This window comes from Phyllostomus discolor, chromosome 3 (genome assembly GCF_004126475.2).
Source record: "Phyllostomus discolor isolate MPI-MPIP mPhyDis1 chromosome 3, mPhyDis1.pri.v3, whole genome shotgun sequence".
Lineage (NCBI taxonomy): Eukaryota > Metazoa > Chordata > Mammalia > Chiroptera > Phyllostomidae > Phyllostomus > Phyllostomus discolor.
In genome coordinates this window covers 118,886,123-118,912,941 of record NC_040905.2, presented here as the reverse complement: position 1 = coordinate 118,912,941, position 26,819 = coordinate 118,886,123, and the positions used below count along the sequence as shown (strand labels likewise).

General features: G+C 50.8%; 3 protein-coding genes across 12 annotated transcripts; 1 reads left to right on the top strand and 2 right to left on the bottom strand.

The window, feature by feature from the left end:
- The first annotated feature begins 1,103 nt into the window (after positions 1 to 1,103).
- PRSS8 (serine protease 8) lies at positions 1,104 to 5,272 on the top strand. The gene is made up of 6 exons (XM_028518009.2): positions 1,104 to 1,437; positions 1,646 to 1,669; positions 3,240 to 3,402; positions 3,702 to 3,973; positions 4,060 to 4,226; positions 4,356 to 5,272. The coding sequence occupies exons 1-6, from the start codon at positions 1,353 to 1,355 to the stop codon at positions 4,665 to 4,667; spliced, it is 1,023 nt and encodes a 340-aa protein (XP_028373810.1). The 5' UTR covers positions 1,104 to 1,352; the 3' UTR covers positions 4,668 to 5,272.
- Positions 5,273 to 5,375: 103 nt separating this feature from the next.
- KAT8 (lysine acetyltransferase 8) lies at positions 5,376 to 14,663 on the bottom strand. 5 transcript variants are annotated; one of them, XR_004902122.1, is made up of 11 exons: positions 14,295 to 14,663; positions 12,878 to 12,952; positions 12,624 to 12,799; positions 9,386 to 9,439; positions 9,127 to 9,291; positions 8,272 to 8,361; positions 6,608 to 6,748; positions 6,417 to 6,510; positions 6,168 to 6,318; positions 5,817 to 6,023; positions 5,376 to 5,550 (listed from the first exon to the last, which is right to left on the bottom strand). XR_004902122.1 is itself a non-coding variant. In XM_028512626.2 (11 exons), exons 1-11 carry the CDS (start codon positions 14,503 to 14,505, stop codon positions 5,486 to 5,488), a joined length of 1,425 nt encoding a protein of 474 aa, XP_028368427.1. In that variant the 5' UTR covers positions 14,506 to 14,663; the 3' UTR covers positions 5,376 to 5,485. The 5 variants fall into 5 exon arrangements, 4 of the variants coding, with proteins under 4 accessions (XP_028368427.1, XP_028368432.1, XP_035877228.1 ...); XM_028512626.2 differs by having other exon boundaries at positions 5,817 to 6,019; XM_028512631.2 differs by having other exon boundaries at positions 5,817 to 5,971.
- A 1,652-nt stretch (positions 14,664 to 16,315) lies between these two features.
- BCKDK (branched chain keto acid dehydrogenase kinase) lies at positions 16,316 to 21,734 on the bottom strand. 6 transcript variants are annotated; one of them, XM_036021337.1, is made up of 13 exons: positions 21,373 to 21,701; positions 21,195 to 21,252; positions 20,691 to 21,031; positions 20,498 to 20,566; positions 20,293 to 20,403; positions 19,918 to 19,965; positions 19,718 to 19,837; positions 19,543 to 19,641; positions 19,269 to 19,342; positions 18,796 to 18,924; positions 18,613 to 18,702; positions 17,982 to 18,140; positions 16,316 to 17,889 (listed from the first exon to the last, which is right to left on the bottom strand). In XM_036021337.1, exons 3-13 carry the CDS (start codon positions 20,883 to 20,885, stop codon positions 17,745 to 17,747), a joined length of 1,239 nt encoding a protein of 412 aa, XP_035877230.1. In that variant the 5' UTR covers positions 20,886 to 21,031; positions 21,195 to 21,252; positions 21,373 to 21,701; the 3' UTR covers positions 16,316 to 17,744. The 6 variants fall into 6 exon arrangements, with proteins under 6 accessions (XP_035877230.1, XP_028376384.1, XP_028376375.1 ...); XM_028520583.2 differs by lacking the exon at positions 21,195 to 21,252 and having other exon boundaries at positions 21,630 to 21,734; XM_028520574.2 differs by having other exon boundaries at positions 21,195 to 21,701.
- Positions 21,735 to 26,819: the final 5,085 nt, after the last annotated feature.

Below are 26,819 nucleotides of genomic sequence, written 5' to 3'. Positions count from 1 at the left end.
AACACAGTGTTCAGGGGCTTGCCCCTCCTCCCCAACTTAGACCACTTCAGAGTTAGCCTTCATTCTGTCCTCTCACCCACTCCAGCCTGGGCCTGGTTTAGAGGTCCGGACACCTAATCTGAGGAAGGTAGGTAAGGAAGTAGGGCTCTGTTTTTCTGAACCTTGAAGCCAATACACATTTGCAACTGCCCCACAGACTCAGGCTCACCAAGGAAGTACCCAACCCCTGACCTAGTCACTCGGGTCTTCTTTTCCTGAGTTTGGGCCACCTGTGCCCTCTACTTGAAAATGCTTCACTTGAACCACTCTTCCCCCACCTTTGTCTTGTCAACAGTTTTTCATAACCTCTTTAGGTCTCAGTTCTGAAGGCACTTCCTCGAGGAGCCCTTATTGATGCCACCCTATGTCATGCTCCTGTAAATGGCTCCCAGAACCCCCATTACCCTTTCTTTATCACAGTTCCTAATTTGAAATTATGCTATAATTGCTTCTGTGGTTATATGAGGCAAGGTGTCATCCCTACTTCAGGGTGAGCTCACGGGAGGCAGAGATGCTGTCTGTTTTTACTCCTGTGCCTGGAACAGAGGAAGCACCCAGTAAATATTTGAGAGATGATTGGCACTGCAGACACGCTCACCACACCTCATCATACACAAATGAGGCTGCAGGCTCTATAGAAGGCCCTGAACCGTCCCTAGCCTGGGGCAGACCCAGGTGTCCTAGGCTCTGACAGGAGACCTAAGAAGGGAGGGGGGGGAGCGTCTTTGGCCGAGCCAACCCCTGGGAGGCATAACTGGTTTGGGAGACCTGAAAGACCTAGGGCCAAGAAGCTGGGTGGCCCTCGGGGGAGCTGGTCCTTCGGACATTTCAATTTCCAGCCCTGCCCCGGGCTGCTCTCTGGTTGATCACCACCACCCCCCCACCCCCCCACCCCCACACGCGTGCGCGCAGGCGCCCCCCCCCCACCTCCCGCCACCTACACCTGGGGGTCTGGGAGGATTCCGGACGTTGATGAAGTAAGAAGCTGGCAGAGCTGCGTAGGGAGGGCGGGGCCAAGGGAGGGGCGGGCAGGTAGGTGCTTTTCTCCAAGGAGCTGCCACTCTGAAGTTTTCTGTGGAGCCAGGCAGTGCTGGAGACGTGTCCTTCACTGAGGGTTGCTGAGATTCCATCGTCTCCCCTTGTGCCTGCTCCCTGCCTTCAAAGCCAGCCTTGGACAGCTGCGCCAATCTTCCCAGCACGGATTCCAACATCCCTTCTCTCTGGGCCCAACACCTGAATCTTGCCTTCGAAACCAGTCCTCGGTGCCTTCGCTTGAGTGCCTGGTGTCTCCCCAGGGGCCCTCATCCTGGGCCATGGCCCAGAGGGCAGGCCTGGGGCCTAGGCAGCTGGAGACTATGGCCATTCTGCTTTTGCTTGGACTATTCCGGACCGGGTTGGGTGAGTGAGCATGTGCGGGTAGGGGTGGGGGGCGGGGAGAGGTGATGCACGGGGCCAGGGTTTAACCCATTCCTGGAGCTCGTCCCTTATCCTGGGCTCAAGAACTCCCAGCTCCCTAGGTCGTCAGCTTTGGCTTCTGGGGGGAGGGGCAGCTGCCAGGAAGTCTGGGAACTTTGCTTACCCTTCCCTGTTCCCCGTTGTCTTCCAGGAGCTGAAGGGGCCGGGTCCGAAGGTAAGGCTTGCGGAAAGGGGAATGGGGGAGGGGAAAAAGAAGGGACACAGGTTCCGGTTCCCATGGAGTGCGTAATGAGTGCCTGCCACACTCCCTCTGCTGGGCTGTCTCACCCCTTCCCCATAATTTTTTAAAAAATATTTTTCTTTTATTGATTCGAGAAACATTTATTTGTTGTTCCACTCATTTACACATTCATTGGCTGCTTTTGTTATGTGCCCTGACCAAGGATCTAACCCCACAACCTCAGCATATCTGGGGCGACCGTCTAACCGACTGAGCTATCCACCCAGGGCCTCGCACGTAGTTGTTTTACTGGAGTCCCCCAATAGCTCTGTGAGACAGGGATTGTAGCCCACATCCTACAAATAAAGAAACCAAAGTCCAGAGAAGTGACTTGCCCAAAGGCACACAGCCAGTGTGTGGCAGAGCTGGGATTTAAACCCAGGTCTCTGTCCTAATGTGGGTTGTTCTGAGGTCTCCTTTCTTCAAAGGCACACCACCAGACTCTGAGGCAAGGTGCTCAGTCCTGGCTTCACCACCTACTAGCTGTGTGGTTGGCCAGTCCCCCTTTTAAATGAAGTCGATTATGTTTATCTCCTGGAGCTGTATGGGGAGTCCAGAACAAAGAGGAAGTGAAAGCCCCTTCAGGGCCTTGCATTGTTTGTAGTCACTAAATAGTAGCTATTGTCCTTGTTATGAGGAGAGGAGGAGGAGCAGGGTTGGGCAGTTTTCTCTGCTCCTGGGAAGGTGACTTTGTGAAGGCAGTTGGGCCCTGTTCCAAACAGCTAGCCTCAGTGGGGGTAGGGTGGCCCTCACACTGTGGGAGCCCAGCTCTGTTGTTCCTTTGTTCCACACGCACATCCCTGACTCCCTCTTTGTGCCCAGCCCCATGCTGGGCACCAGGTACATGGGGCTCTACTCTGGCCCCTGCCCTGGGAGTGCCCAGGTTGTGTGGTTGAAGCAGACACAGAGTGGTCATGTGAGACACAGGCCCTGGGAGCTCTGGTGCATTGCCTGACTCAGCAGGTCAGGGCAGGCTAAGGAGGAGCAGAGCGAAGTTTGCCCCACAAAGTAGGGATGAGGAAAGGTATCCCAGTCAGTGACCTCAACAAGCCAGGATCTAAAGGTGAATAAGTGTGTGTCCCCATGTCTGACAGGAAGTGTCCAGATGGATGGGTGGAGTAGATGGCAGTGTCATGGAAGATCTGGACTGTATCTTAAGGGCAGTGTAAAACCAGGGAAGGATTTAAGCAGGGGTGTCACCTGGCCAGATTTCTCATTTATAAAGGTCTTCAGACTTGGAAGGGGTGAATGGGATGGAAGGCAGGAAGGCCTGAGACAAAGGAAGCTATATGAAACCTGAATGAGGTAACAGATGGGTCAAGGATGACAAGGTAGCAAAAACTGACCGTGCCTGTTAAGCAGTGGGATGGGGAGAAACGGGTAGCTGACTTACTCACTTCCTAAGCTCCGAAACAGATCTGGGCTCTCTCAGGAGTGGCAGGGCTAAGGACATTGTATGAGGGCTCCAGAAGGGCCTGACCCCCTGTTCTTCCTCCCTGAGCAGGCTTTTGCGGTGTGGCCTCCCAAGCGCGCATCACAGGCGGTAACAGTGCAACCCCTGGCCAGTGGCCCTGGCAGGTCAGCATCATCTATGATGGCATCCATGTGTGTGGTGGTTCTCTCGTATCTGATCAGTGGGTGCTCTCGGCTGCTCACTGCTTTCCAAGGTACCAAATGGGTTGAGTGCAAGGTAGGGGAAGTCAAAAGTAGACTGGAGGTCAAAGTTCAGGGATCAATTTAGATGAGAGGCTGGCATTCTTGGGCTGGGTCTAGGGGGTATCAATAAAGTCTGAAAGACCAGTCAGGAGTGAAGGCCAGAGGTCACAGGACACAGGGTAAAACTAGGGCAGTGTGGGTCCTGAAAAGTCCTTTGCCTGGGATCACAATCGGGTTGGATGCCGAAAGGCAACAGGGATCAAGGAACCAGAATAGGTCTGGGTCCCAACCTTTGCCCCACTGCTTGCAGGGAGCACCTCAAGGAAGAGTACGAGGTAAAGCTAGGGGCCCACCAGCTGGACTCCTACACCCCTTCGGCCGAAGTCCGCACCGTGGCACAGATAATTTCCCACACCAGTTACCGCCATGAGGGTTCCCAGGGGGACATTGCACTCCTCCGTCTCAACAGCCCCATCACCTTCTCTCGCTACATCCGGCCCATCTGCCTCCCTGCAGCCAACGCCTCCTTCCCCAATGGCCTCCAATGTACTGTCACTGGATGGGGCCATGTGGCCCCCTCAGGTGAGGTGGGGCACTGACATCTAGAGGCATGGAGGGAGCCTGACTCAGGGTAGGAGGCCCCGGCTAAGCATCTTTTGCCCCCACAGTGAGCCTCCAGGCCCCCAGGCAACTGCAGCAACTTGAGGTGCCACTGATCAGTCGTGAAACTTGTAACTGCTTGTACAACATCGACGCCAAGCCTAATGAGCCCCACTCTATCCAGCAGGACATGGTGTGTGCTGGCTATGTAGAGGGGGGCAAGGATGCCTGCCAGGTAAATGCAGGGAAGGGGTCCAGGGGAACACATGAAACAAGGGCATCTTGGGAACTGAGGGTTGGCATGGGTAACTGTAGGAGGCCTGGGGCCTGGTCCTCACAGCTGCTGTATGGTTTTTCTCCTCAGGGTGACTCTGGGGGCCCACTCTCCTGCTCCGTTGGAGGCCTCTGGTACCTGGCAGGCATCGTGAGCTGGGGTGATGCCTGTGGGGCCCCCAACAGACCTGGTGTGTATACGATGACCTCCAGCTATGCCTCCTGGATTCACTACCATGTAGCAGAGCTCCAGCCTCGGGTGGTTCCCCAAATCCAGGAGTCCCAGCCCGATATCCACCTCTGCAGGAATCATCTGCCCTTCAACTCTGCTCCAGGCCAGGGTTTGTTGGGGCCCATCGTTTTGCTGCCACTAGCTCTGACCCTGGGCCTCCTCTACCCATGACAGGAGCCCTGAGTGACTCGCCCTAGGAGTCAACCTTTGCTTCCAGGATCTCCATGTTGTACCCAAGGACAGATGCCCATTCCTAGGAATGGACCCAGCCACTCCTTCATATTCTTTGGGCATTTGAGTCACTCCTTCCTCCCAGGACCCTTCGGAAGTTCAGGGCACCATACTGACTTTTGAGCCCACTCTCCTGGGCTGGGCTTGTTCTTTGGAGCTACAACTGAAAGCCAGGAGTGGTACTGGCTAGAACTTCTGGCCACCTGCTGTTCATAAGCCTATTGGTGGGGCTCCTATGGAGCCCCAAGGAGCCTTAGTTAAGAAATTGTGCCCTGGCTCTTATGTTTCTAGAAAACTGGGCAACTGCCCCGCTGATTGCTGCTGAAGGGCTGGCTCCAGGGCCCAACCCTTTCTGCCTAATGAGCCCCACAGCTTCACCCTCTTGCTGTCTTCTGGGCTAGGGCAGCCTCTGAGCAGCATGTTTTTAAAGACTCAACCATGCCCACTGGTTGCCATGCCCCCCTTGAGCCCTGATCCCCAGACTCCGGAGGACTGAGCCCCCACCGGAACTGGGCTTGGGCTTGGGCCCAGGGTGGAGGGTAGAAGGAGCAAGGAGTAAAATGTTTTGAGCACAACTGGCTGTGTGTGACGTGCCATGAAGAACATCAGCTCTTGGCCTCTTCCTCCCACCTCCAAAGTCCAGAGCCACTGGCAGAACTTACTTTATTTAAAAAAAAAAAAAATGGTACAACAGGCTGTACATATTTACAGGTGAGGGGCCAAGGAGGTGCGGGTCCAGCAGCAGGGACACAGGTCACTCACTTCTTGGAAAGTTTGACTTGCTTGTGTTTGGGGGGTGCCCACTTGAGGCAGACAGAGTCCACTGTGGGGAGAAGAGGCATGAGAGAGGCAGGGCTGGGCTTCTGGCCCGGGGCCAGGTTTCGCTTCTAGGTGAGCACAAGGGTAGACTGAGTCCTGGGGAGGGGGCAGGGAGGCCCAGGCATGAGTAGCCTGCCCCAGGCTTTAGTCCTGGGAACTGGTTGGACTGGTTTAGGATCATGTGACAGCAAAAAGGAAGCTGTAGCTTCGGTAGTCCTTAACACCTAAATACCTACCCACTATCGCATACCCTCATAGCCCCTCACTTACCTGTTATGGGTGGTTTTTTATACTGAGCACTTTTGAGGTGTTCCTCTACCAGCTTGGGTGTGACACATATGACATGCTGGCCTTTCCAGTACTTGACCATGTTGAGGGACTGTAGTGTGCTGATGATGTCATTCTGGGTGATGCTGGTCATCTGGCTGCAGAAAGGGATTGGAGCAGATGCTGGGAGAGTTCCCTTGTGGGGTCTGGCTGGGACAGCAAAGGGGACAAGGAGACAAGATCATGGCCAATCTTAAAAGAACCCTTCCCTCTTGGAGAATTCCAGGAAACCTCCTTCACAAGGTCCTTGATGGACGGCATGCCTGGGACAGGGTTGGGGCCCAGGGTCCTCACCTAAGGTCCTTGATGGACAGTGTGCCCCGGAAGTCACGCAGAATCTCCAGCAGGACCCAAGACCAGTAACTGCGGTAGCTGAGCTTGCCCAGGTCAGACAGCGGCTTCTCAGGGGAGCCTACTGTGCTCTCTAGTTTGGATAGCTCATAACCTGGCAGTGGGAGAAATGAGGGCCTGCAAACCCAGCCCCACCTGGCACTCTAACCGCAGCACAGGTGCCCCTTCCTGGACAGAACAGGAGCTACTCACTGAAAGCAATGAGGAACTTCCCGTAGCCACGGCGCTGGTAGGGAGGCAGGGTCAGGATGCAGGCCACATTGTTCCCATCTGGAGACTCTTTCTCCTGCAGCAGGGAGAGGTAGGGACCTCTGGGGAAGCTCAGCCCCTCCTCCAGCTCATACTCACTGCCCTCCCTCAACTTTGGCTTCCTGAACCAGTACCTTAGAGAAGTAGCCAACAATGTGGGCCCCCTGCCTGTCCACCTCAGTCAAGATGTAAAAGACGAAGGGCTCCACGTCGAAGTACAGTGTCTTGTGGTCCAGGAAAAGCTTGGCCAGCAAACACAGGTTCTGACAGTAGATCTGAGGGGAGTGGTGGAAGCAGGCTCAGGAAGCAAGTACAATGAACCCAATGAGGCTTGGGCAGGAGCTGCCAACCTGCTCTGCAAGTGCCAGGCTGGTGAGAAGCAGCTCCCCACCAGAACAGTAGCACAGGATTTCCACATGCAAGTGGATCTGCTCAGTTCAAACCTGTGTTGTTCAAGGCTATGTCGCCAGCACCTAGCACAAGGCTAAGCATGAAGCTAGGTACTTTGTTAACTATTTGTCAAATGCCCTGAGCCTGACTCCAAAGCCTGAACAGTCTGCCCACTTGGCTATATTCGTCGCTGAGACACACCTGCTGCAGGCCCAGACACCCACCCAGGGCAGAGACTGTCGGGAGGAACAATGGGACCTCACAGTTGGCTTCATGGCACCCTGTGGGTCCCTCAAGAGTCCCTCTGGTGTATGACACCTTTTGTATTCACTCTCATTTGACCCAACAACAGTGTAAGCCCAGCACTGCTAGTCCCGTTTACTTAAAAGAAAACAAGCTCTGGGAGGGAAAGAGCTTGCCTGAGACCTCAAAGCTGGCAGAAGGCAGAGCCAGCAGAAATACCCCTGTCTCCTGTTAGGGCCCTTTCTTCCTCTCCCCCTTTTGATGCTCAAAAAGGCAGAGCAGCGGGCAAGGGCCAGGCTCACAGTGGATATTCCTTCCCCAACATATTTATCACAAGGCTGACCGACAGGTCACCAGTATTAACAAAGGCCCATTACTAAGCACCTATTTGATGCCAGGCACCATGCTAAGTATGTAATACTGCTATCTCAGTTATTCCACTAACAACCTGATTAGGTAAATATTATCATGACTCCTGTCTTACAGATGAGGAAATAGGAACAAACAACATTAAGTAACTTGTCTAAGGTCAGCTGGGAAGTGACGGGGTGATGTCAAGCCAGGAGACACTTGGAAGCCTGCCCTCTTCACCTTACTCTTAACTGCCCTTCCACAGGAAATGGGGACATTTGATGACACCTTCCCAGACTGACCAGGCAAAGGCCAGGTTTTCAATAACAGTGAAGCAGACCCCAAATGCCCCACCCTACCCCATTAAAGTCTTTTTGCCAGGAACAAGGAAGTCAGCCATTAGAGCCACAGAGCTCTCTGGCAGGAAATCTTACACAAAGCAGGTCCCTCCCAGGGAAAAACAAACCTTGTCTTCAGGCAGAAAGAGAAAGCCCTTCCAGAAACAGCCTCAAGCATGACAATCTCCATTCCAGGTTCCAGAACTGCCCAAACCTAAACTACCCCATCAGGAGAAAAGTCCTCAGGGAAAGAAGGAAAACCATCCCCAAGGCTGGCACCAAAGCCCATGTGTTTACTATGCACCAGCCACAGGCCAAGTCATAGGCTAAGCATGATCCCGTGGGCCTTTGCCTGGGTGGGCTGTTCACCCTAAGGCTGGCCTCTCCTTTGATGACAGGGAACACTGTCCAGCAGATGCCAGTGCTCTGACCAGTCGCCCCTGCCCCCCATGAAGCACCTTGGTCACCCAGCTCACCTTGTGATCTTTGCCATCCACTTCATACACAGAGATGTTGCTCTTGCGATAGATCTCTTTTCCTGGGGGCTGCCGCCACTGACACTGGCCCTGGGGATGGAGATGGAGAGGCAAGAGGCTTTAGACCCTGAGGTTCTCTGCCAGCTGCCCTTCATCCTGCCCTTCATCCTGCCCAGTGTGGCCTGAAGCAAATCTCTGCTTCTCTCAGTTTCCTGGGCAGATCCTGGGCTCAGCATTTCACCCACATCAAGTAATCCTCCCAACCACCTGAGAAACACAGCTTATTTTACAGATGAAGAAACCAACGCACAGTGGGACTAGGTAACTGGCTTGAATATCACACAGCTAGAAGACACAAGTCCGGGTAGACCTGGCTCTAGAGGATTCCAGAGGGCTCTGATCCATGACAACGCTGTTTCCTAAACTGCATACAGTTTCTTCAGATTCCACCCTTTGAGAAACACCCTGCTGCATGGATGCTGAGAGGCCCCCACCCTGGCAGCTCCTGTGTACCAATGCCTCCCATCTGTCCACACCTTCCAGTCCTATCGCCTGGGGACTGTGTTTGCTTCTGCTTTTGCACTGAGGAAACTGGCACCGGGCTGACTTCAATACACATGTGGTGAAGGGCAAGGGACCCAAGGAAGGTGTAAGAGTAGGGATTACTGTCCTCATTGCGCAGAGGAGGAAACAGGTCTGCAGAGGGGCAAGTTGGCCTAAGTCGCTCCAACAAAGACGGAGCCAGGCAGGAATCAGGTCCCTCGACCCACAGTCAGCTCTTCCTTGTGCTCCACTCCTCTGAAACCATCTCTGTCTCCCAGTGCTGCAGTCTCAGCACCCTCCCAGTGGTCTCACCAGGTGGAAGCGGTAGCTCTTCTCATACTTCATGTACTTAAGGCAGTACTCGCACAGCCAGAGCTTGGGCTGCTTCCCATAGTCTTCGGGAAATGGTGAGAAGTACCAGGCATCGATTTCGTAGTTCCCGATGTGGATCTTGTCCACATATTTCACCTTGGTGATCTGTAGAGGGCAGTGGATGGTCAGTTAAAGCAAAGAAAGCAGAGCGGGTGGGGGAGGGGGGGCAGCCTGCAGAAAGAACCCCTGCCCCACTTACTGCCTCATGTTCCTTCTCCAAGGCCGCTGTTGTGGGGTCCATCTCTGCATAGGTCTGAGCAAGAAAAGAGCAGTGGACAGAGGTGAATAGAAATGGTGGTCAGGACATCCTTCCCCTGTCCCAGAACCCACAGTGCTTCCCATCTATCTTCCAGACTTCACATCCTGAATGACAATAACTATAAGAATAGCTGACTTGTTTTACCTGGCTCTGAGAGTGGACTGTCCAAGTTCTTTTCCTGTCTGCCTGACCACCCATATATCCCAGACATCCCTGATTCTACAAGTTTGGACCTTTTGCCAGACAAACAGGACTAGGGTCAGGAGACCTGGTTATAGTCCTTTGGTTGTTAAGAGCTTCAGCTTTACACTGGGATCAATCCGCCTCAGCCACATCTGTGAAACAGATGAAATAATGGATCTTGTCTTCCACACTCATAGCAGAAACTGTTGCTGACTCCCCAATATGCCTGGACCTCGTTCCTGAACACCTGAGGAGCTACCTGCCTGTGGGACTGCTCCCAGAGTTCCCTCCCACAGGCATATCAGACTCAAAGTATCCACAAAGGAACTCATTCTTTCCTCCATATAAACCTGTTCCTCCTGCTGGGATCCCATCTCAATGGGAGCATCATCCTCAGTCCAAATACCTGAGACCTGGTCTCTGCAATAATAGACCTATCTTAAGATCCCTGCCTCTCTCAGCCTGGTATTCAATGAATGGCCAAGTCCTGTCAATACTACTTTCTTGAAATTTTGGAATCAGTCCCTCTCTGGAATTCTCTTCTCTGTCCTACTCCAAATAGCCAATGCCACCATCTCAGGTCTGGACAACTGACTGGGTCTCCTTACATTCCCAGTCCAGCCTCAGCCCCTTCAAACCTACTCTTCTTTTTCCAGGCTTTGTGCCTTTGCACAGAAAGTCACTTCCACCTCAATACCCTTTCTCATCCTACTGCTGCCAGAAAACGCTTACTCAACCTAGGACAGAGGGTGAGCCAGGTGACTGAGTGATAAGGCAGAACTCTGTAAGCGATCAGGTTTAACTGTTTTTACCACGCTGTTCCTGTCCCTCAAGAGGCCTGACTGGATTCTTCTGATGCAGAATATACCCTCCCCTTTCCAAGTCAGGAACACAGTGACCGACAATAACCTCCAAGTGCCCCACCTGGCTTCCCCTATTTTCCACGTTCTTAGAAAGAGACTAAGAGTCATGTCCCACACACAGCACATCCTGTTCCTAGACCAGACTCTGTAGAAGGAAGTAAGTACAGCCTGACAATGGAGTGGGGACCTACGAAGGCCTACAACCTATACCACAGTAGACAGCAGCTTTATCCTCTAGTTGAGAAGGGAGAAAGGAGCCAGTGTTTTACTCAGAAGCCCCTTCCACAAAGCACTTTGCCTATATGGCCTTATATATACAGCACTCATTTTTATTTTATGGAGAAGTAAACAGGCAGAGAGAGGTGAGGTCATTTGCCCTTGGGCATGAGCTACATGCCATTATTCCAAGTGCCAAGCACTCCACAGGCATTATTTCATTCAGTTCTCACAATAAGCCATAGACAAGATTGCTCATTATCTACACTGCACAAAAGAGGAAACTGAGGCACAAAGAGGTGAGGTCATTTGCCTGAGGTCACAGAAAAGGTCCTGAGCACAGCTGTGCCTAGAACCTTGGTATGCCCAACTCCCAAGTCTAACCCCTGTAAAGATGAGGGAAGAAAGATTTTCTTCCTCATATACCACCTTAAAACACATTTCCCAACTCTTACAAAACACAATCCTCTGCAGCAAATGCATGAAAGAGCTATAAAAACACCGCTTTTCTTAAATGCTGCCATTTATTTAGAATTAAACTTTAATCAGCTTCTGAAGAATCTTGCTACCTTTAACTCCACGAGTATCCATAGTCTTTGATTTTATCACCACAGGCCCATTGTCACCTGCCGAGCTGCCTGCCAGCGCACAGACCCACCACCAAGCCTTAACTGGCCAGTGTGAATGCGTTGAGGAATTGAGAGAGCCTAGACTTCTGCTGTCCAATGAGTAGCCACTAGCCATCAACTAAATAAAATTTAATTCTTAGTACACTAAACACATTTCAAGTTCTTAATAGCCACATGTGGCTACACAGAAAATATCAATTTTCTAGTTTATCCTATTTTTTTCTTCCATTTTGAAAATTTAAATGTTGGTCACAACCCACTGAACTAATTTGGTAATCTATTAACAGATGTGCCACAAGTGAAAAGCTTTGCTGCAAAGCACATGAGCACTTAGAAGAAACTGCATCAGTCAAAACTAATGAATGTGTGTGTGCCTAGAGAGCGCAATAAATCCAGTTCTCTTCCATTCTCCATTTTACAAATCAAGAAACTATAGCTCAGAGTGGGAGAAAAGTAACCCACCAGGGGCAAGCAGCTTGATGAAAAGAATCCGGGTTTTGGAAGCAAGTGGCCTGAGTCCCTAGGATCTATCAAATTCATGGTTAAGGATTTGTGCCCTGAAGTAGGACAACCGCAAATCTCATTCCTACCTGGGCCTCTAAACCTATCTGTACCTCCTTTACAGACTTTGGGTCACAAGCCAATAACTGTTTGCCATTATTATGCTAATTCCAGCCCATCCTTTTAATAGCTGTGTGACCTTAGGTATATTACCTAATCTCTCTGAGCCTGTTTTTAATCTACAAAAAATATATACAGGGTGGGAGAAAAATAGGTTTCCGGTTGTATGTGAAACACAGAGTTTATACTTGTATTATTATTTATTGCATTATTTTCCATACAAACAACTGTAAACCTACTTTTGCCCCACAGTATTTAGCCGTTAAGGAGGACTTAATGAGTTTTTACAGGTACAGTACTCAACATGGTTCTGAGCAATAGCAAATGCCCAATTATCATTCACTCTCTTCCTTCTCTTTGAAATGCAAGTTGGCTTGTCTAACATGGCACAACTAACAGGAGACAAAATAGGCTATCAGTTCAGGAGGCCTGAGTTCCAGTACCAGCTGTGCCATTTCCTTGCTGTGACACTGTAGCCAATCCCTTGCCCTCTCTGAACCTCAGTTTTCTCATCTGAGAAGAGTACAGGAGAAGAGGAAGGTAAAGCTGACACACTACAGGAGCTTAAGAAATGAGAGCTGTTGTAGTTCTGGCACAGGGACCCAAAGGAGTTGACAGAGGCAGCTGAACCTAATGGGGTTGTGGGGAAGGGGAGAGAGCCCAGACCTTCTGCACGTGGTTGATCTCATCATGCTTGCGCTTTTGGTTTCGAGTGATCTTGCGCTCAGGCTGCTCAGCCAGCTCGCTCAGGTACTTCTCTGAGTTCTTCTGCACAGCATCTTTCACTGTCTTGGTCAGCGCCAGTCGATTCTTGTCTACCCATTCGTCTAGTCGCCGGTTAACTGTGAGGACATGCCATGAGGGTGTTGCCCTTCCACCCTTCTCCCCCCACCCAGGCCCAAATACCCCAAGTCACTCACAGCCCACATAGTGTACATAGAATTCCTCTCGGCCCTCCTGATCATTCACTCGAGACTGGATCACTTCAGCAGAATCTGTAAGGACAAAGGCTAGGATCATCAGGAAGGCAGAGCTGGAACACTGAGAGGCTGTTTCCAGATTTCACATGTAAGCTAACTTCACCTGTCCCCATCTGCCATTCAACTCAATCACTGCCTGTGAGGTACACCACGTCAGGACTGTTATCCTTATTTTACATTTGAGAAAACTGAGGCTTACCAAGGCTCACAGATTTAAAAAGTGTTAAGTGCTAATACTTAACTGAGCTTAAACCTGACTCAAACTTAATGCTTGGCTTACTATATTTAGTTGTTTATTTGCTCAGAGGTCATGAGGGCTGGTTCTGGAGTCAGACAGTCTGGGTTTATATGTAATTCCAGCTCCCCATTTCCTAGCTCTTTTAACTGAGCAAGTTATTTTGACTTTCTGAGCCTCAGTTTCTTCATCTGTAAAATAAGAGATAATAGTGCCCACTTCAAAGGGTGAGTTAATGCCTCTCAAGCTTTTAGTAGAGTGACTGACAACTAGCAGACCATGCATTAAATGAGGAAGACAACCACAGCATGTCTGGCCCGATGCTGTGTTGTTGGTGGATACAGAGGGCATGGCAATGAATCATAAGCACTCCTGCCCTCCAGAAATTCCCACTTTGACAGGGGAGGACAGAGACAATGACAAGAATGTTACATACCATAGCTGAGGTATGAATATTACAGAAATACACAGAAGGGAATGATTCACTTTGCCTGAAGGGAATCAGGAATGGCATCACAGGGGGATTCAGTGTTAAACGGATGAGTAAGGGGCTGGGCAGGTGAGCAAGGAGAAAGGGGAGAAAGGGCATTCCATGCAGAGGGCACAGGCAGCAAAAGATCTTCGAAGGGTATAGCGTGGTCCGGCCTGGTAACGGCCTTTGCTAGGGGTGGCTAGAAACCAGAGGGGTCACAAGGATGAATGCCATTCTATGCAATTTTGAAGGGAGGAGTGGGGAGGGGAGGGGAGGGAGGGAAAGGGGAGGGGAAAGGAGGGGAAGGGAAGAGTGGGGAAGGGAGGGGAGCCAAGTCGTTTTTTTGAGTTCTGGGAGGTCCTCTCCGCCAGTGGCTGTAGGGGACAAGGGGAAGTCGCAGAGAGACTAGTAAGGAAGCAAGGTTAACAAGAAAATGAAGCCTAGGATGGGCAAGGGAAGTGGAATGGGAGCTCTATAAACATAAGAGTTTGGTGACAAACCCCTGACTGGTAGGGCTAGTAGGAAGTCCCGCAACTCCGCGTTCTTTCCCCAAGCTCCGCCCCTCACTCCTCCCAGCCCTTCACAGAACCTTCTCTGCCCGGACCCCGCCCAGTGAAGACCCCTCCTCCGGCCCTGGACTTTGCCCTCACGCCAGGTGCTATCCGGCCGTCGGCACAGGTAAGTCTCTCCGATCTCCACGGTTACTTCCGGCTCGCCGCGCGCCGGAGTCTGCGGGGAAATGCGACCCGGGGACGGGGCGGTCCCCTCAACCGCCGCATTCTCCCCGGGCCCGGGCTCGCCCTCCCCGGCGACCCCTGAAGTCGCCGCTGCAACCGCAGCGGCTGCTCCCTGGGCCGCCATCGCTGTATTGGAAATGACGCCAGAATCCAGCGCCGCGCAGTGTATTTGGCTCCGGGTCTGCGTTGCGTGGTGGAGGCCGCAGCTGGCTTAGGGGTGGGGTCTGTTATGTGGCAAACTCCCATTGGTTGGTGTGGCCGTCTCGGCGGTGTCGGGACGAGCTTGACGTTTACTTGCCAACTGCCCTTGAGTTCCTTTCTTTCCGGATGGAAGAATGGCTGCGCCCTAGAACCGAGGAAAGGACTTTCCCGATGTGATGATTCAGCTTGATCTTTCTAAAGGCCCTGGTGCCTGAGGAAGCCAAGACGTGCCAGTTCTCAGGGGGCGCTGTTTCCACTTTAACCAGGCGGAGCCAGAACAGCTCCGTGGCTGCCCGATTTTAGGCCTGTGGGCCTGGAATTAACACCCCTGCGTCGCCACTTTCGCCAACTTTATACCGGTCATCCCTTTTTTTGAATATTGAAGAAAAGGCCTTCCTTGGTCAGGGCGGTTAAAGGATACAGTTGGGGTAGGGGAAGCAGCAAGAGTGTGTCCAGGGACAGCCAGTAAATCACTAACAGAATCAAGCCTTCTAAAGAATGGACCAGGACCCCCAAACCAGACATCCTCCGAACAGAAACTAGCCAGAGGCAGTGGACATAATGGAAAAGACTTGGGCTTAGCGAGTGAGGAATCCTGGGTTCTGACCCAACTCTGGGTAAGTTGTACAAGTGTGTCCATTCTGAGAGTTGGTGAGGGTCAAACTGTGTAATACCTCTTATGTATGTTTATAAAGCAAGTGCACTGCACAGTGCCAGACAGGGTAGATTCTCTATACATTCCTTTTCGCCACTCTCTGAGTCTCTTTTTATTATTTATAATTTGGTTATTAGACCCAGAAAGAAACAATGCTAAGAATGGTAAAATGCTCAGGGCCTGAGCGTGGCACTCAGGGCCATTACAGATAAAGAAATATCTACCCTGACCCGTGTAGCTCGGTTGGCAAGGCATCGCGGGGATAGGTGAAAAGTCCCCAGTTCGATTCCTGGTCAGAGCACACGCCTTGGTTTCAAGCCTAGTTCCCTGTTGGGGGTGTGCAAATGGCAACCCATCAATATTTCCCTCGCACATCAACATTTCTCTCCCTTTCTCTGAAGAATCTTTTTTTAAAAAATAAAGAAGAGCCCTGGCTGATGTGGCTCAGTGGATTAAGCACCAGCCTGCGAGCTGAGAGGCTTGCCAGTTTGTATTCCCAGTCAGGGCATATGCCTGGCTTGTGAGCCAGGTCCCTGGTTGGAGGGGTGTGAGAGGTGACTCTTTTCATTCTCACACAATGATGTTTCTTTTCCTGTCTCTTTCCCTTCTCCTCTCTCTAAAAATAAGTTTTAAAAAGTTTAAAAAGAAAAATACCCAAGTTAGGGTTTTCTGGGGGTTGGCAGTTTAAATGCTGGTAACTTGGCTTTTGGGAAATGGAGTTTGAGAGGAGGGGCAGTGAATGCCAGGTGTCTAGCAGTATTAAATAACAGAAGGAATACAAAATTAAAATAGTAATGTCTTCTCCCCTTCTCCACCTCACCCCCATCTTCAAGATTGTTATTCTTTCTGCCCAGGGATCTGGTGCCTAACTTTTGACTTAACCTGGTATCTTCAAATAAGGATAGTTAAGGATTACTATAGGCTTTATAAATTCCTGATCAGGGTCACTCCACTGACCTCCTCGCTGTTCTCCCTCATATCCACCAGCCACCAGCAGTAGTTCTGATGTGCACATCTGCCCTTGCTCCAAGAACTGTGTAGATGTCGCACCCAGATCTCCTGGAATCTCTTTTTCGTGCTTCTGTGTGCCCAGATTATGTTCTATATGCTTTCAAAATATAGCATCAGAGGTTCTTTGGTGAACTGCCCCTCTGGCTAAGAGATGTTTTGCCTAAGATAGCTGAAAACTGTTTCAAGTACCTCCCAACACATACATTACCCAGTGTCTGTGGAGCTTAGCTCTCTTGCCTCCAACTCTGTGGAAGAACTTACTGACTCTGGACTTTTGTCTGAGAATCTTGCCTGGCCTCCTGCCCTTCCTTTTCCTGCTTCCCCTACTCCCTTCCAGGAACATTCTTCAACCAATCACTTGGATGCAGATCTCCATCTCAGGGTCTGCTTCTAGGGAACTCAACCTGATACATCCTTTCCCAGCTTAAAACACATGCATGGACCCCTGCTGCCTCCAGGATAAAGCTCATGGTCCTTGGCTGTACAGTCAAGGCCCTACACCCTGACTGCTGCTGCTTACCTCTCCAGCCTCACCCACCTGCATTGCAGCCAGCAGGATTTTCAGCCCAGCAAGTCCCTGGTTGCCTATCCCCCTCAATCCCTCACCTCCATCAGCAGTCCCACCAAGCAGGCTCTTGGACCTTTCTTCTCTTTCTCTGGCAAGATGGGCAGGAAGGCCCCACTGCTCTGTGGAGCCCCTTTGCTTCCCTGCCAGGGCCCCATCCTCAGGGCATGCCCGGGCACAATCTGGAGTGTTCCTTTCTTTGGAGGCAATAGGCACAGGTGGTAGGCAATATTTTTAACCTCACTCAGGCTCAGGAATCAGATGGCTTAGGAGGTTGCCCAGTCTGGTGACCTTCACCTCCTGTGACTGCCAAGAGGCAGAACCTGTGATTGCCAAGAAGGAAAGAGTCAGAACTGAGGCCTGAAGCTGGGTCACATTGTCTGGGAAGCAGACGCATTTGTTAAATGAAATGAATGAAAAGTCTTTGCACAAACTGACTGAGTCTCCCCTACTCCCACCAAATCAAATGTGCAAGAGACTTGGGGCCAATTCTACTGCTGGTCTGCCAGGCTGTCAGGACAATTAAGAGACTGGGTATGAATTAGTTGCACCCAAGAGCTCAGGAAACCTGAATGGGATCAGAAACAAAAGCTCACCTGCCCTCCCCACATGGGGCCCAAGAGGGCATTCAAAATGTGAACTTTAATAACAAACAGCAGGTCAAAATGGGGTTCCCCAGGAACGAGAAAGATGAAGCTGGTGCTGGAGGCCTCAAGGGTCCCCACTTCCTCCCTCCAAGACCTGGAGACAAGGAAGCAGTGGACCCTATTGAGGAGGGTTGGGACCAGGCTCCATGTAAGTCCATTTGTTTGGGGTCCTAAGACCCAAGATGCAGCAGCGTGTGGAGCAGGGTGGCACCCTGTCTTCCCAGAAGGTCCTGGCAGGGTGTTTGACCCAAGCTTGGCAGGTGAGCAGGCCAAGGGTGGTAGGGTCAGATGCGGAAGCTTTCTTCCCGGCCATCGATATGACGGAGCCGCAGATAGACATCTGTGCCAATGCCCTGCAGGGACTGCAGCCGAAGGGAACCACCAAGGTACTCTGCGTAGGCCCGTGATGTGGGCAGCCCGAAGCCAAAGCTGAGGTGGGAGCAGGGGACAGGATAGGGGCTTCAGAGGCTTAAATCTACTAGAGCCCCACACCCCTCCAGAATGGCCAGGTGGGGTCTCACCCATGCATGGGTCCTGACTGGCCACCACTGTGCATGTCCAAGTGGCCAAAGAGTGGGTTGATCCGGGGATCCTGAGTGCTGGACTCAGCTGTAGTGAAGTGGTAATCCATAACCCGATCCAGGTCTTTGTGAGCGATTCCCCCGCCTCTGTCTGAAATCCTGGCAGAATGTCAATAATATGAGCTTGGCTCAGCTTGATAGGAGTGCTCACTACCTCCCAGGCAGACAGTATCATCCTGTCCCTTCTACCCAAAGGTGGCAAGGTCCACCTAGACCCTTGGACCTTATTTCTTTTAAAGCTGCATTTCTCTATCCTCCTCTGCCTGGGCCACTGACTGCTTATACCTTCTCATGGGATTTCACACTTATTCTCAGCCCAGCATCACAGACTGGCTACTCCTCTTTCCCCATTCTAGGCCCATCAGGTGCTAACAAGAACAGGGCCCTGGAACCTGCAGCTAGCCCCAGATTCATTCTTATCCAGCTCATGGCAATCTCAGGACCACAGAATAGTTTGTCTGACCAGAGACCAAGTCTCAGAGTGGGGCTGGTACTGGCTTGAGTTCATATATCAAGTCATATAGCCTGGAACCCCTTGTCTACCCCAACCCAACTCCCACTCAGAGCAAACCTGATGACGAGATCAATATCGTTGTTGGCAATGGTAATAACCACATCTGGGACATTGTAGGGAGTGTCTAGGTGACTCTCCATTGTGGCTCTATACAGGGGAGAAAGACCAGTAGTCGGTGGTGGTATCCCAGCCTCACTCCAGTCCCTGTCTGACCTCTTTCAGCATATCCAGCAAGCCCACCTCATGGCATTCTTGAGCAGCTCAGGCAGGATGTAGTCCAGCGGCATAGGGATGAAGGGGAATCGGGCAGCCACATGTCCATTGATGCGGACACGGGGGGCATTGCCGTACTTGTGCTCACACAAGCGTCTGTGGGTAGGAGCAAGGGTTCAGACCTAGACCAGTGATTCTCAACTGGAGGTGCTTCCTTCTTCATGCCTGGCCCCCCCACCCAGGGAAATTAAGACATTTTTGTCACAACTGGGGAGTACTATTGACATCAAGTGAGTAGAGGGCAGGGATCCTTCTAAACATCCTAACAAGCACAGGACAACCCCTCACAAAACAAAATTATCTAACCCAAAATGTTAATAGTGCCATGGTTGAGAAACCCTATCCAGACCATACCACAGGCAAGGGCTCAGAGCCAAGCCTTCCCTGCCCAAAGACATCCACGCCCCCCCCCCCCCCCCCCTTAGCTGTTCTAGCCTCACCTGGCAAAGTCCACCCACTTTTCAATAATCTTCTTTGGTGAGAGGCGAGTGCAGATGATGCCGACAAAGTCAGGCTGGCAGGAGAAAGAAGGTCAGGACTAGGCAGCCCTCCACCCGCACGTCAGTCACCAAATGCTTGCAACCTCTGGCCTGCTGAAGTGGCCCAAGCCCCTCCCCAGGTCCTTACCCAGGTCCCCAGCCCAGTGGGCCCCTGGCTCAGTCCCCCCTGCCTCATTTGACATTCCCAGGTAGGTCTCAGGTCCCAGTGCCCCACCTTGTCCTCATGCAGTGCCAGATGATGTGTGGCCAACATGCGGATCCCAAGCCTAGAAGTCAGTGTCTTATCCAAAAAGTAGCGGACAAGCTTCTCATCCTATAAACAGTGGGGCTTCAGAAATGCTATGTCCTTCCCAGGGCCCCCAACAGGACCCCACTGCTCGGCTGCTGACCTCTATGTGCTTCCGGCTTTCACGTAGGCCCTCAGCTAAGAGGGTCACCACATCTTTGTGGTCGTCCAGCAGCTGACGCACCAACTGGCAATACTGGGCCTCGTCTGTCTGGTCCTTGATCTGCAGGCCACAGAGTCATAAGCATGGATGATTCAGCCCTGACCTCTCAACCCCTCACCCTGTCCTGACCCAGCCCTCACCGGAGGGAAGTCTGTCAGCTTCTGGAAGGCACGGATGTACAGCTCATGCTGCAAGGAAGAGGTGTCAGAATTCACAAGGATGCTGTGGGCTCTAGGTAGAGAATAACTACCTATGTCAACCCAAGGGGACTGCCACCACCCCAATTCACTAGGTTCAAACCACCATGGGGCCTTTCAAGCCCCCATGAACACACAGCCTTGGCCTGAAGGTTTGGGTCTGAGTCCTCTATGATCAATCCTCAAATCTTTTGGCTGGCAAGTCTCTGCCGCTCTAGGCCCATTGCCCCATTTGCCCCTTGGGTGGTAGCCACTCTGATCTAAGGTCCCCTCTACTAGGGAAACCCATGCCCCCCACCCCCCCACGGGCCACCTTACCACATGTAGTATGGTAGGGTTGCAGCCAATGATGAAAGGAAGGCTACGGAAGCCCTTGATGCGGTGAGCAATCCTCACTGGCAGCTCTTGCTGCAAGTACCGAGCACTTTTCTAGAAGAAAAAAAGGCAGAAGGCAGGGCTGGGGTCTGAGTGGCTGGGCCATAGCTCCAGGGACGGACAGAAAAACAGTGAGCAGGATTCTTACCAGAAGGTGGCTGCCATCCTGAGAGCGCCCGGAATAGAGCATCATGGTGGGAGTGAGGCGGACTGAGGGCTGGAGGGGCAGATGGGGCTTGAGCACTGGATCTCCAATACTTTGCCCTGCCATAATAGCTCCACCCCTTCCCTAGACACCCACTCCAGCTTCGGACCCGGGCCTCGCTGCCCCAGCTGCCCACCTTCTCTGCTGCCACATCAATGGCGGACTGGTTGTAAAAGGAGGTAACAGTCTTGGAGCGCTCCCTTGCCATCTCCATGTGGTGAGTATCAGTGGCTGATGTGGAGAGGGCCCGGAGCAAGAGTGCAGGCCCAAGGAAGGGCCGGAGTGGAGGCCTGCCCCGGGGGCCACTTCCAAGCACTGACGCAAGTATCATCGTCCTCCTTTGTTGGACTGGATAGACGAAGGCGACCCCCAAATGGGGTTAGGGAGGTATGGGTAGGCAAGGGCTCTTCTCTTGACTTCAGGAGCGCGGGCTGTTGGAGGATGCTGACAAGCTCAGACCTAGGAAGCAGCTCCCATCTATCGGGACGGGGGAGGGGGGGGGGGAAGAATTGTAAGGATAGGGTCCGGACCACCCGAACATCTCTCCACGTAAGCACTGGTATATCCTAAAACCTCTGGGCAATCTCCCTAACCCTAACCCATTCAACCACCTCCCCAAATACACACATATAGGCCAAACCTGGACAACCTTGCTTTCCGGAGCTTCTATTCTTCAATCTGAGGCTCTATTTGGTGGTCTAGAGCGAATAAGATCCTCAGACCTGTCCAGCTCAAAACCTCGCCCAGGCACCCTCGTTCAGGGGTCGGGGTGACCCCTATCCAGGATCTCCAGACCAGGCACAACCGCCACCTCTCACCTCCCTACACCCGCCTGCCGTGCGTGCGTGCTCCACAAAGCGTAGTGCGCCCGAGGGCCGGCTGCATCGAAGCTGCGAACCGGAGTCCCCATCTGGGTACCCTCTCCGCAGGTCACTTGGTTCGGCCTGGATCCCCCCATATGGTAGGTGCCAGCCCCGCGTCCCGCGCACTCCGGCGGTCCAGCACAATGGCGGAGGTTGCGGGCGCGCACTGCGAAGCCTCTGCGTTCAGGGTCTACGCCTGTTGCTCCACTTACCGCGGGGCCCGAGCCAGCGCCGTAGTCCGAGCGGAACCGCCTAGCACTCGACGGGCCGGGCTAGCGAGGCAGCTCTCGCCTCGGCCGCTGTGACGTCACGTGGGCAATGGGCGCCCGGTGCCTCCTGGGGGTTGTAGTTTAGAGCGGAGGACTGGCAACCTGTCAGCCCATCCTGGCTCTGTCCCTGCTCCCGAAACCACAAATAAATACCACAGTTCCCTCCATAGGATTCCCGGAGTTACCTGTGGTCTCCCTGGCCTTCTGTTTCATAGTCTAATAAAATGGGCTCCCTGGGGGAGAAACACCGGAGGGCAATAAGATCCTTAGATGTAAAGAGCATTGATCAAGCCCTACCTGGATTCCTTCCCTAAATCTGATTTTCTCCTTCCAGTTCTTGGTTTATTTATTGGAAATCAGACTGCCTAGTTCAAACCCCAGCTCTGCCACTAACTATTTAGGGCAAGTTACTTAAACTGCTCAATGCTTTTAAGTGCTGTATTGGTAAAATGAGGATGTGGCAACCTTGGGGTTGTTGTGTGCTTTATATTTGTAATTTATATATGTAATGTGCCTGGAACAATGTCAGGCACAGAATTAACACTGTGTCTTAGGTATTATCATTCATTTTCATTCATTCATGCCTGCAACTAACACTGATTGGATGACTTGTCTGTGCCAAGAGAGGAGATTGGATGCTGAATCAAATTTAAAAAACAAACAAACAAAAAATTTTCCTGTCCTGAAAACAGTTTCAGTGTCATCAGCTATGATGAGGGCTGCACAGGAGACTGTGAGAGCATCAGATAGGGTGCAGCGTGTGTAGGACATAGCCAGGTAAGGGAGCTGGGGTGGGAAGGGCATGATGGCAAGATAGAGAATAACCCGGATAGTCTGAGGTTATGGCTGTAGCCATTTGGAGACTGGGAAGGAGAGGAGCTTAATGGGGTGTCCAGTCAGGTCATGAAGGGAAAAAAGTCTGCACTTGTCCTGAAGTAGTAAAAAGCCACTGAAAATTTTTAACTTGAGGGTGGGATTAGTGAGATCAAAGGCAGAGAAACCAGTGAAAAGACAATTACTTTTTCCAAGCAAGAGATGATGGGAGACTTTTCAGTATGTGTTTACTTGTACTGATTGGATTTTTCTTTACCATGATGATGTATTTTATAAATATTTTGTAAGTTTTTAAATTAGCCATGTCTGGTGTGGCTCAGTGGACTGAGTGCTGGCCTAAGAACCAAAAGGTCGCCAGTTCAATTCCCAGTCAGGGTACATGCTTGGGTTGTGGGCCAGGTCCACAGTAGAGGGCACTTGAGAGGCAACCACACCTTGATGTTTCTCTCCTTCTCTCCTCCCTTTCTTCCCTTTCCGTCTCTAAAAATAAACAAAATATTTAAAAAAATTTTAAATAAAAAATTTTTAAGTTTTTAAAGAAAAAAGTTAAATGAGGCGCCTGATATCTTTGGAGCCAGAAGGCTGTCTTGAACCTTTAGCAGAGTTAGGGCCCTTCGCCAGGGCTAGCACCTGAAGAATTGGGGAAAGATCTGCAAAGACCATGAGGAAGGGGTTTCCTGAGTCTCTAGAGTTCCTCTTCGTCCTCCAACCCCTCCCCACCCTTTCTTTTCCAGCAAATCGGCAATACCCAGGAGTAAAGCCAGGAGGCCCCTCAGCTCCTGAAGCAGGCACCGCTTGAGCCAATGGAAGGGAGAGAGAAGGTTGCTCCAGACGGCAGGACAGCCTGAGCAGAGACGCAGGGGGCTGAGTGCTTGCGGTGTGGCCGCCACGTGGACCCGATATGCTAGCTGGCAGCCTTGGCTGCCACAGTTGAGGGAGGTGCCTGGGAACGACCTCACCCAGTTTGACTCCGCCTGGAAGAGCGCCAGTCCGAACACTCTGCTGCCTCCTGGCGGCGTAGGTTGCACATGCACTCCACGATCCCTCTTCAGAATACTCTTCTAGAGCCTTTTGTGTACTAATTTTATCTTCATAACAACACTTTGATATTACTCTACTCATTTTACAGTGAGAGAACTGAGGCCCAGAGAGCCCGCCCACCAATCCCTGCTTTCCTTTGGTTAAACACACACACACACTCACTGGCTCCAGCCACACTGGCCTCCTTGTTGTTCCCTAAACATACCTCTCGGAACCTCTCACAAGCTGTTCTCTACCTGGAGCTGAACTCTACCTGGAGCACCCCCCAGATATCTACATAGCTTACTCCCTCATATCCTTCAAGCTTTGGCCCAAATGTCGACTGAATGAAGCATACCCCAACTGTTATATTTAAAATTGCAATCATCCCCATCCCTCTCCCTGTGCCCACTTTTTATTTTATCCATAGCTTTTAGCACCACCAATATATTATATACTTTATGTAGTTATTATTTTGCTCATTTTCTTCTCTTTTTATAAAATGTAAGACCAGAGCATGAATATTTGTCTGCTGTACTGATTTATCTCCAGCCCCTAATCCTGATACATAACAGTGTTCAATAAACATTTGTTTAAAAAATGAAAGACATTTATTCTCTGAGATATTGAAATTTAGTGTTCTTATTATCTATGGCTGGCTTCCCTCAGAATGAGTGATCTAAGAGGAAGCAAGACGGGAGCCACAATATCTCTGTGACAGCCTTAAAAGTGACATAGTCATTCCTGTATTACCCTCTTGGGTCAGGTCAGCCCTATTTAGTGTAGGGAAAGACTATACAATGGTATAGGAGATACCAGGAGGTGGAAATCATTGAGGACAATTTTGAAAGCTGGCTATTAAGCCTGGAGGCTGCTAGGCTATGCAAAAGCCTAAAGTAGCCCCTACAGAGAGACTATATGGATACACAAATAGACCCTGAGACTACGAGGAGAAAGAGAGAGAGAGAGAGCAAGCGCTGCTAGGTTATCCCTCAGCTGCTTTAATCTCTCATTGTTCCAGTGTTAGCCATCATCTGACTGCAATTATGTGAGCCAGGACTACCCAGCCACAATTCTCTCCCCAAATTCGTAACCCATAAAAACTATGAGAGAAAATAATAATTGTTATTGCTTTATGCCATTATTTTTATGGTGATTTGTTGAACAGCAATAAGTCCTCTAAAATTCCCAACCCCTGGTATTTATACCATTCTAAAGTCTCTTTCCACGTGAGCTTATTGCCTTACAGTTCTATAGTTCAAAAGTCAGACAGGAGTCTCACAGGGCTAAAACCAAGATGTCAGCAGTTCCTTTTTGGAGAATCTAGGGGAGAATCTATTTCTTTGCCCTTTCCTACTTCTGGGAGTCACATGCATTCTTTAGCTCATGACCCCTTCCTTCATCTTCAAAGTCAGCGATATTGCATCTCACTGTGCCTTTCTTCTGTAGTCACACCTCCCTCTGAGTCTCTTGTTCTATGGCCCTTTTTCACTTTTAAGGACCCTTGTGATTACATTGGACCCACAGGATAATCTGTCTTTTAAAATCAGCATATTAGTGACCTTAATTCCATCTGCAACTTTAATTCCCATTTGCCATGTAACCTAACATATTCACAGGTCCTAGGAATTAGGACATGGATGTTTGTGGAGACCATTAGTCTGCCAACCCTGCTCTCTGGAATAAGAGATGTGCGCCTGAGAGGGGGCAGCCAGAGAAAGGACATGGGCTAGCAGGAGAGCGACATATCACAGACACCAGAGAAGAGAGTTCCCAGGAAGGAGTGCATTACAGTGACATACTGTTGGGAAGTCAAGCCTGATAAAAACTGAAAAATGTCCATTGGATTTAGTGTCCTGATGACACCAACCATTAATTGGGATAGTGTTGGGGACAGCAGCTATTTTATAGTGATTTGTTGAACAGCAATAAGTCCTGGGCAGCAAGGAAGGAGAAGGAGAGACTAAGATTATAAAATCTTCCCAAAAACTTTATTGTAAAGGGAGATTTGTTGCTGTTTCTAAAAACAGGAAAGAGAAGCAAATTTCAATGCAGGTGGGAAGGAAGGAGAGAATTCACCTAGCCCACAGTAAACTTCGAAAGGAGTGACCGTTGGATTGACCCAGGCTCAGGTTTAGCCAGGCAGGTGCCACAATAGAAATGAGGTTAGAAAAAAAAAAAAGAAATGAGGTTAGGATACTGTCAGGTTGTGGCTGAGGTGATAGAGATGGAAATAAGGGAGAGAGGGAAAGAGAGAGGAAGAGGAGAAAGAGAAAAGGAAGGGGAGAGAAGGAGGGGAAGGGAGGGGAGGGGGAGGGAAAGGGAGGAGGGACCCCAAAAAACCATGAATTTATTTATAAAATATTATGTATTTATTCTAACATGTTTAAATTTTAGTCACCTTCAAAGTTCTCTCCATTTGATGCAATACACCTATTAAGAGGTTTTTTCCACTGCTCAAAAACAGTTTTTTAACTTTCCCTGGCTGGTGTGGCTCAGTGGATTGAGTGCCCACCAGCAACCAAAGTGCCCCTGATTCAATTCCCAGTCCAGGGCACATACCTGGGTTGCAGGTTAGGTCCCCAGTAGGGGGCGCATGACAGGCAACTACGCATTGATGTTTCTCTCCCTCCCTCCCTTCCCCTCTCTTTAAAAATAAGTTAAAATCTTTTTTTAAAAAGAACAGTTTTTGAACTCGATTTTGATGCCTTTTAGTGCTCCTGCCGTTTTTTGTTTCACCTCTTACACATCAGCAAAACGTTTCCCTTTGAAGACTTTTTTCATGGAGTGGGGTGGAGAGAAAGTCACTCTGGGGAGATAGGGTGAATAGGGAAGATGGAGCATCGGGGGTCATGCCGTTTTTTGGTTAAAAACTTCTGAACACTCAGCACAGTGTGGGCAGGTGCGTTCATAAGTCACCCACTATGAATGGGCAAAGAGTTTAAAGAGTCTTCAAAAAAGCTTGGGGGAAGCCAAATGCAGGCTCTCACAGCAATGCCAGCGGGTACACTGATACAGATGGGTTCCTGGAACACTCATCTAGCAGGGGAAGCCTGTACTACAAGATGCCTGCCCTCCAGAGGATAATTCCTTTTGTGGTGGTGGGGGCTCTCCTCTATATACTCTTAACTATAACTAACATATATAGGTAATTTTTAAAACTCCAGAGACTCCATTTCCCTTGAGGCATAGCGGCCGCTCGTACTACAAGTCCCATAATGCCTGCCATGCCCCCTGGTCGTAATTACCCACCCACCACCTTTCATCTGATTTTCCTGT

What these genes read in the sequence shown, in the direction of transcription:
- PRSS8 (XM_028518009.2), top strand. Translation starts at nt 1,353, where the DNA reads ATGGCCCAGAGGGCAGGCCTGGGGCCTAGGCAGCTGGAGACTATGGCC. An exon ending in ACTATTCCGGACCGGGTTGG is followed by an intron (nt 1,438 to 1,645) that starts GTGAGTGAGCAT and finishes GTTGTCTTCCAG; the next exon opens with GAGCTGAAGGGGCCGGGTCC. An exon ending in TGAAGGGGCCGGGTCCGAAG is followed by an intron (nt 1,670 to 3,239) that starts GTAAGGCTTGCG and finishes CTCCCTGAGCAG; the next exon opens with GCTTTTGCGGTGTGGCCTCC.
- KAT8 (XM_028512626.2), bottom strand. Translation starts at nt 14,505, where the DNA reads ATGGCGGCCCAGGGAGCAGCCGCTGCGGTTGCAGCGGCGACTTCAGGG. An exon ending in AGAGCTACCGCTTCCACCTG is followed by an intron (nt 8,362 to 9,126) that starts GTGAGACCACTG and finishes CTCCATCCCCAG; the next exon opens with GGCCAGTGTCAGTGGCGGCA. An exon ending in TTGTTGGCTACTTCTCTAAG is followed by an intron (nt 6,511 to 6,607) that starts GTACTGGTTCAG and finishes TCCCTGCTGCAG; the next exon opens with GAGAAAGAGTCTCCAGATGG.
- BCKDK (XM_028520583.2), bottom strand. Translation starts at nt 20,885, where the DNA reads ATGATACTTGCGTCAGTGCTTGGAAGTGGCCCCCGGGGCAGGCCTCCA. An exon ending in AGGATGGCAGCCACCTTCTG is followed by an intron (nt 20,404 to 20,497) that starts GTAAGAATCCTG and finishes TTTTTCTTCTAG; the next exon opens with AAAAGTGCTCGGTACTTGCA. An exon ending in CTGCTCAAGAATGCCATGAG is followed by an intron (nt 18,703 to 18,795) that starts GTGGGCTTGCTG and finishes TCCCCTGTATAG; the next exon opens with AGCCACAATGGAGAGTCACC.